The sequence below is a fragment of the Prionailurus bengalensis genome, chromosome A3 (assembly GCF_016509475.1).
Source record: "Prionailurus bengalensis isolate Pbe53 chromosome A3, Fcat_Pben_1.1_paternal_pri, whole genome shotgun sequence".
NCBI lineage: Eukaryota > Metazoa > Chordata > Mammalia > Carnivora > Felidae > Prionailurus > Prionailurus bengalensis.
Genome location: NC_057354.1, coordinates 124,632,213 through 124,640,708, shown reverse-complemented (window position 1 = coordinate 124,640,708; position 8,496 = coordinate 124,632,213). Strand labels below are relative to the sequence as shown.

At 62.4% G+C, this 8,496-nt stretch overlaps 1 protein-coding gene across 1 annotated transcript; it reads left to right on the top strand.

The window, feature by feature from the left end:
• Window positions 1–3,400: 3,400 nt before the first annotated feature.
• GDF7 (growth differentiation factor 7) lies at window positions 3,401–8,286 on the top strand. Its single transcript, XM_043604456.1, has 2 exons — window positions 3,401–3,800; window positions 6,641–8,286. The coding sequence occupies exons 1-2, from the start codon at window positions 3,401–3,403 to the stop codon at window positions 7,606–7,608; spliced, it is 1,368 nt and encodes a 455-aa protein (XP_043460391.1). The 3' UTR covers window positions 7,609–8,286.
• Window positions 8,287–8,496: the final 210 nt, after the last annotated feature.

Genomic DNA, 8,496 nt, shown 5'->3' with positions numbered 1-8,496 from the left:
AGAGACGTGGATCAAGTCAAGCCCTGGGTGTGGGCCTGACTCGTGAAGCCATCAGGTCACATCATGGAAACTTAGCAGTTGGACCACGTGCTCCTGGTAGCCCATCCTACTCTGAGCTCTGTGACTTCAGGAGCCACAGGCAGGCAGGCAGGCCCTGCTGCTGGTGATGACAGAATGTGCTCAAAGGCAGACGTTGTGAGCTTGTAGCTGGCAGCAGGGGTGGGGAGGAGTCCCCAGGCGGATGCTTTCATGGTCTTCACCTAGACCTGACCCGAGAGTTCATTCTCTGCCAAGAATTTTCCGGAGAGCTAGAGAGGAAAGGCAGGACACTCTGCCTCTTCACTGGGGTTGGGAGGTGTTACAAACCAAGCCTTTCACATTCCTACTTCCCCTGTGGGCAGCCACGGGATGGGCAAAAACAGCTGGTGACTCCAGGCTCTGTCCCTTACCAAGTGACCCTGCGCAAGGTGTGCAATTTCTTTGTAACTCAACTTTCTTTGTCTATAAAATGGGAGTAATGATACCTACCTCACGGGACACAGCAGTGGTGGGAATGAAGTAACAGGAGGTGTGTTAAGCAGTTGGCCTGATGCCCAGCGTTCAGAGAACAAATGATTACTGTCACTATTTCAGGGGAAGGAGAGGGAGCCAGACATCCAGACATGGCTCAAGCATCCCTGTGCCTCCCTCCTCTCTGGGCTCAGCTCTGGTGTGTCCTCTGCTGATCGAACCCCACTCCACCCCTCCGGCCCCGGCTTCCCATGTGCCTGTCCTGTGCGTTGCTAAAGCCACAACACATAGAAGACTACTGGCAGTAAGTATTTACTGGAAAGAAGGAATGAATTGGGGGATGGATGAATGATGAACGAATGAATGATTAGCTCACTTTACAGACAAGAAGCACAGGTGGGAGTGGTTAAGTCCTGGCTGAAGCACAAACAGCTGGTGGGCAGTCTTTTCCAGAGTGTTCCAGTGCCTGTGAGCCACTTCTCTTCGAGCCATCATCACCCTTGGGCCCCACAGCAGACCGGGGGCAGGGTGGGTGGGGGGCAAGGCTACTGAGTCTCATCTGTGCCAGCCTGTTATCCTGGCCACACACAAATTCCCCGAGGTGAGAATCCTCCCATTTTGCAGATGAGGAAATTTGGCCTCAAAGAAGCTAAGGGGCAGCAAGAATTCAGGAACACTAATTCCTAAACCCCAAGGCAGCCGCAGGACAGAAGAATCATATAATCAACACGTGTTCGTTCAGCAGGGGCTCTGCCAAGTCTCTGCCAGCACCTTCCCATTCTGTCCTTGCTCTTAAGAGGTCAAAGCCAGGACTAGAACTTGCACTACTGACCCTGGCCCTGGGTTCCCAGGGTGTTTGTACAAATCATAATCAAAGATTGCTCGCATGTAGCTCTAGGGGGAAAGGAGCTAGAAAGACAGCAGGGACCCAGCACTGGCAAGGACCGAGGGGCCCCCCTAGCTGGGCTGCCAAGAGCCTGACCAGTGTCTCCAGGGGGAGGCACTGCCAGACAACCTGCGTGGGTTCCTGCAGGGCCACTTTGTACCAGCACCGCCCAGAGAGGGAGACCTGTGGCCAAGGCCTTGTTTGTTGCTGGCACTCCATCCTCAGTACCTAAAGCAGGGTGGGTTGAGGCAGCCCTTGTTGTTCCCTCCCCCTTCCCCCCCCCCCACCACGTCCTCCCTCCCCTCCCCTGCCTGCCGGGCCCCAACCACAGCTTCCCCACACTAATGCCTTTCTCCTCCGCCCACCTGATGGGCCTGGGGTCCGGGGGAATTGGCCCTCGCCAGACCTCCCCTCCTGCCCCCATACAACCCCGGGGGGGGGGGTGGTGATGAGTGGACCAAAGTGCCCAGATGAGCAGGTGCCGTGTCTCCGCGGTGGCCAGCATGGTCATCACTGAAGAGGTTGCTTGGGACCAAACCGCTGGTGCCAGGGAACTCCCCGGCCGGGCATGACCGTGGGCCAGTGTGGCGCAACCGGGAAAGACTTGGGACTCACCGGGCTTTGAGTCCTGTGGTGTCATGTTGACGCTGATCAACTCAAAGTGACCATGATGCACCGAATCCCCGTCCAGATTTCAAGTTTGGTAGCAAAAGTGAAATTTAAAGGAGAAAGAACGCGTCTGCGTTGCTTTGAGTGTCGTTCCGGCTCAGGTCCTCCACCTGCCTACCAAGAAGACCTCGTCCATCCGCTGGACGTTTCCGCACTGGGGCATGTTGGGCTGCCGGTGGAGCTGAGCCGATCCATACCCGTCGACGACCTCCCTACCCCGCTCGAGTGAGCTCGGGATGCCGCGCAGTGGCTGCGGGGCGTCCCCTCCACCCATCACCCGTAACGGCGGCCAGAGAAGTACGGAGGCGCCAGCCTGAGACTCTCTGCTGCCCGCCCTCCCGGCGTCTGGCCGCGCCCCAACATACCCGGTAGCCCGTTTCCGTTGGCCGGCCCCCCAAGAAGGCCGGCGGAAGGTCGTCACTTTCGCTGAACAAATGAACCCAGGGCGCTGCTCCCGCGCAGGACTCCCCACATCACCCCGGGGCTGCCACCGTAATTCTTGCGCTCCTTTGAGGTCGTGACTCCGGCTTAAGCGCACGTTCTGAGCGCAAACCGTTGCTTTCCAACTGTCGGTCCACATCCATCTGTCTTTCCGGACTGCTCTTCCAGCCGCTAGCCCTCTCTTCCCTACGGGTCCCCTCCCCTGCTCCCGCCGCGCGTTCCGATCTTTGGAGGCTGTGTCAGTCTGGGCAGCCTTCGAACCGGTGATGAAAAACGCGCCTTTGTGGCAGCCCTACGCGCCCTGTGGCCTCCGTGCGCCCTTGTGGCCTCTCTGTGCGCCCTGGCCCCGAGGTCGCAGCACTGACCGGCGGGGCCGAGCCCTTCCGTGGCCCCACCTCTGGCGTCTCAAGCACTCAAGGAATTGGAGCGGGCGGGGGGCGGGTGCTTCTCCGCAGGGGAGTGGGGACGAAGCTGGGCGGGTACGCGCGATGCCTCGGAGCCTCTAACTCCGGAGGGCGCATTTGGCTCGGGGGCGGGGTGGGCAGCGGGGGGCGCATCGCCTTGGGGAAGGGAGGCGGGGCCCCGGTTTGTGGCGGGAGCCTCGGGCGGGTAAGACTTGCAAGGCGAGAGTGGGGGCGAAGCTCTACGGCGCGGGGAGGAGGCTCCCGTCCCGGACTCCGCGTTAGGCCGGAGTGGGGGGCGCGGCGCTGCCACTCCAGTGTTCAGCAGGGGGCGCTGCTCCGGTCGTTGGGCGGGGGTGGGGTGGGAGAGGAGGGGGGGCCGCGACTTGCTGCGCACACTTCCCCCATTATTAAACACTATGTTCAAAAGGCGCCGGGGGACTTCCCGGAGCCACGGAGCCCGCGCCGCCCGCCCGCCTGGCCCACGGAGCCCATGGACCTGAGCGCGGCCGCCGCGCTGTGCCTCTGGCTGCTGAGCGCCTGCCGCCCCCGCGACGGGCTCGAAGCGGCCGCCGTGCTGCGAGCGGCGGGGGCAGGGCCGGTCGGGAGTCCGGGGGGCGACGGCGGCAGCGGCAGCGGCGGGCGGACCCTCGCCCCGGCCGCGGGCGTCTCCGCTGCCCCGGCCGCCGCGGCTCCCGGAGTCCGCGCCGCGCGCCGCGCCGCCGGCTCCGGCTTCAGGAACGGCTCGGTGGTGCCACACCAGTTCATGATGTCGCTTTACCGGAACCTGGCCGGGAGGGCTCCGGCCGGGGCAGCCGCCGCCTCCACCTCGGGCTCTGGCCGCCACGGCCGCGCGGACACGATCACCGGCTTCGCAGACCAGGCGAACCAAGGTACTCACGCCTCTTCTGCGCCCGTCCATCCTGTCCGCTCCTAGGCTGAGGCCACCGCCAGAGCCGAGCCCCTGCTCCAGACCCTTCCGGGCGCGGCCTCCTCACGTCCCAGCCTCAGGTGTTAGAAACTCCGCCGAGTCCCACGCACCCGAACCCGCTGGACTGTGGCGAGAGGCGCAGCAGCTCTCAGGGCCCGGTCCCAGAGGGCTGAGCCGGTCCCTCCGCCGGATTGTCTTGGCCCTGCCGGCCGGCGGGTCCCCTCGAGGAGGCAGGCAGGCTGAGTCCAAGATCCGAAGCAAGACGGGGCCCGGGCCGAGAGGGACTGCGCAGTGATGGTGGTGGAGGCGGCAGTGGCTGTTTTCATTGCAGCAACCTCTGCAGCTTCTAGTCTCCTGGGGGGGGGGGGGGGGGCGCACAAATTGGGGGGAATTCAGGGGAATGAGGGAAAGAGGCAGGCATTAGACTGAAATAAGTGGCCCCGGAGAGGCTGGTGGCACCACCAGGTACACGGAGGTCCCTTTCTGGCAGGCTGTGTCAGAGTGGAGGTGTGTGGCCATGGGTGTCTGTGCCGGGCCCCTGGGACAGCCAGAGGTGGAGGACCCCAGTTGTGTGAGGAGGAGAGGGTGGTCAGTGAGACCCTGCAGGAATGCAGGCCTCTCTTGGACCCAGCACCCCACCTTACTCTGCCCTGGGTCTCTCAAAAGTAGGACGTGGGTGAGATTGTGGTGGTGGCTGTGTGTCATCTGGATTTTATTAATCTCTATTGAAGTCATTAAAGCAGATAGATAGGGAAAATTTAACTAATTTCAGGCGGAAATGCAAGTAATGTTTGCCTTAATTCTATCCAGCCAAAGATCCAGCATGGAAGGCAGGAGGGGAAAAAAGGGGGGGGAATAGGGCTGGAAAGGAAGCGGCAGACTGGCCGTTTCTGGGAGCCTCTGCTGGCTGTGCATCCCAGACCCTAGCCTGGGAAAGCAGGTAGATGTGACCAAGTCACCCTCCTCCTGGAACACACACACAATGCCTACCCACAGACTGCTTTATTTTGAGTGTGGGACATCCTGGGTCCAGATGGCTCTCTGGTTCAGTGGCAACCATGTAGCATTCTGTGTGTCCCCCCTGGACTGGATGCTGGATACAAAGCCTGAGTCCTAGGCCAGGGGAGGCTCTAGCCCTAAGGCTGCTGTGTGGGCTCCCAGGATGTAGACGAGGTGAATGCGCAGGGCTGTAGGCCGGGGGAGGCACCAGCTGCTCTTTCTCAGGTAGAGCTAGGCCTCTGGTTAGCCTCAGCCTGAGCTAAATCTTTTCCTGGGGAGCTCTACTTGGCTGGCCAGGCTCTGAAGGCAGCTCTCCTTCCTGCCTCCGGAAGGAGGGCATGCAGTGGTAGCACATTCAAGAAGGGACATGCTGTTGGGGGCGGGGGGAGCTCAGAAAAAGTGCCCACAGGGAGCCCTGGGAGAAAGCAGTGGCGGGGAGGAGCCCTACTAGCCTAGCACTTGGAGCTTCCCTCGCTCTCCCCTCTGGGTTCAACTTGGAGCAGAGCTACTTGAGGTCCCCAGAAGCCACCGGCAGAGCCCAGACTTGGGACCTAGGGAGGTGAGGGCCTGGCGGTGGTAGTCTGTCAGCAGATTTCCAGTGGTGGGGGCGGTCTGCACACTCTCACCGAGTTTGGGGCAAAACGAAACCATATGACCTTCTTCAAAGGGAGCTCCTTATCTGCTGCTCGCTGGAATTTCAACTTTTTTCCCCCCTGAGCCCAAAAAGAAAAAAGTGCCCACGACCAGAAATAAAACCCCCAAACCCTGAGAGAGAAGTCATAACGGAGGGAAATAATATGTCCGCGGAGGGATCGGTGGGTCCTGGAGGCGAGACCTCCTCGAGCCACTGCCTTCACTGCAGCACCCCCCCCCCTCCCCCATTGCTCCAAACCCTTCGGAGAAGGTTCCTCGCGCTCCTTTGCCGCCTTCCCTCCTCCATAGGAGGCCGCGGAAAGCTGGGAGAAGCTGAGACGGGAGTTTCCCATTGCGACCAGCAGCGCTCCTCGCTCTGAGACCTTGGGCCGAGCCGGGCCCCTCCCTAATTGGGCCTTAGTTCCCCTTCAGCTTGGCCAGGAGGAGGCTGGATACACCAGAGGGTTTATGCAGCCCCGCTGACGCGTTTTCCTCTGGACTACTCGCACGCCTGGCCAGGCCAGCACGGGAGATCGTGGCCCGCAAGGATGTCCAGGTTGAGCTGGGGAAGAGAGGTAGAGGAAGAAGCAGTTTTCAGGGGACATGGTTTTTCCGTTTTCGTACAGCCAGGACTCCGCGGCTTTCCTGGGGGGCTCAGCGGGGCAATAATGAGCAGTCCGGGTACAGCGCGGGACCTCGGCCTGGCCTCTAGACCTCGGAAGGGGCATAGGACTTCTGATACGCCTCCCGCGGAGCCCTCTCTCAGCCACCGGCCCGAAAGTCTGGCATCCGACCTAGACCCCGCAAACCCAGGGCTCTGGGTCAGGCAGCGGACCTGCCGTGGCATCGGGTGCAGGGGGTATGGTCCTGTCCCCGAGGCTCAGCGATAAGTGAGTGCCCGTGGGTTGTCCAGGTGGTGGAACTTTGGTTCGATGAACCGAAGCCCCGGTCCCGATAGTCGACAGTCAGGGCGAAGGCTCCCTTTACTCTGGGTCAGGCTGGCAGGTGTCTGGTTGGGCCGAGACGACAGGGCTGGCGCCAGCTCCAGCGGGCTTACTCCCGCGTCCGGGGCAGTTGGGCTATATGCACTTAGGAGGCCCCGCGTCCCGGAGTGCGGGCTTCGCTCTCCCCTCTCACCGCGCTCTTCCTGTCTCTGCCCGACTTCTGCAGACGAATCCGCAGCCGAGACCGGCCAGAGCTTCCTGTTCGACGTGTCCAGCCTTCCCGACGCCGACGAGGTGGTGGGAGCCGAGCTGCGCGTGCTGCGCCACGAGTCCCCGGAGCTGGGCCCCGGCAGCGCGACTGCCCTGCCGCTGCTCCTGCTGTCTACTTGCCCCGGCGCCGCCCGAGCGCCCCGCCTGCTGCACTCGCGGGCCGCCGAGCCCCTGGCCGGAGCGCGCTGGGAGGTGTTCGACGTGGCGGACGCAGTTCGGCGCCACCGCCAGGAGCCGCACGCCACCCGCGCGTTCTGCCTCTTGCTGCGCTCAGTGGCCGGGCCCTCGCAGGGCCCGTTGGCACTGCGGTTGCTGGGCTTTGGCTCCCGGGGCAGGGACGGCGCGGCGGCCGAAGAGCGCGCTCTGCTCGTGGTTTCCTCCCGCACGCAGAGGAAGGGGAGCCTGTTCCGGGAGATCCGCGCCCAGGCCCGCGCGCTCGGGGCCGCGCTGGCGGCGGAGCCGCCGCGGGACCCGGGACCCGGCACCGGGTCGCCGACAGCGGTCATCAGCGGTCGCAGGCGGCGGCGGACGGCGCTGGCCGGGGCGCGGGCGACGCAGGGCAGCGGCGGGGGCGGGGGCGCGGGCCGGGGCCACGGGCGAAGGGGCCGGACCCGCTGTAGCCGCAGGCCGCTGCACGTGGACTTCAAGGAGCTGGGCTGGGACGACTGGATCATCGCGCCGCTGGACTACGAGGCGTACCACTGCGAGGGCGTTTGCGACTTCCCGCTGCGCTCCCACCTAGAGCCCACCAACCACGCCATCATTCAGACGCTGCTCAACTCCATGGCGCCGGACGCGGCGCCGGCCTCCTGCTGCGTGCCCGCGCGCCTCAGCCCCATCAGCATCCTCTATATCGACGCCGCCAACAACGTGGTCTACAAGCAGTACGAGGACATGGTGGTGGAGGCGTGCGGCTGCAGGTAGCGTGAGGGCCCGGCCCGGCCAGGGAGGGGGCAGGCAGCCGCGCCACCGAGGACCCCCTGCTGAAGAGCAGCTGTGGGCCGGGGCCTGTCACTGAGCGTGGGTGCGCGTCCGCCTCTGGTCCCGCGCCCGCACGGAGGGAGAGCGCACGTTCCCACTCACACCATCACTCACACCCACACACTCGTTCACTCATGCACACCTTTACCGTGGGCAGCGTCCACCAGCCCTGGGAGCAGACGACCTGACGCTACCGAATGACGCTTACCGATGGGGAATGACACATCCCCATCGTACCCGTCGTCCCCTTTTGGAGAGAGGATGGTGTTTGTGGCAGTGTTAACAGTCACAGGCGCTAAATCGGGTAGGAACGGGTTAGGGAATTGGGGGCTCCAGAATGGGTGGACTAGTGGGGTACTGGAGTACGTTTTGTCTGACCCCTTTCTGTTTGTGGCTGAGTGTAGGGGAGCACCTGGCTGGGTGGCTGGGTGTTTGGTGTACACCCTGGGACCAACTGAACAGCTGTAATGTCCTTTCTGAAGGTGTGCGTGGCATGGAGGCCATTTACTCTGGGAAGGAACTGCTGCAAAAGTCATCTTTTTTCCTTAACTTAAAAAAGTCTAACATGCCCTGTCAGTTTTGAAAGGGAACATTTGTCCGAAAGAACACATCGCGGGGAACTACCCAGATCTGTGCAAAGGCCAGCACTACCCTTTTTAAAAAAATCAGTTCCAATTAGGAATGATCTAGAATGTGGAAAAAAAAAGTGTTTTTCTTTTTGGGGGAAGTGAAATGGAGGAGAGTTTTTTAACTGCCAGCCTGATGTGATATGGAGTTGGGGGGTGGGGTGGCATGTGCCAGGTTCTGAAGCTCCTATGGGCAGCTCAAGGA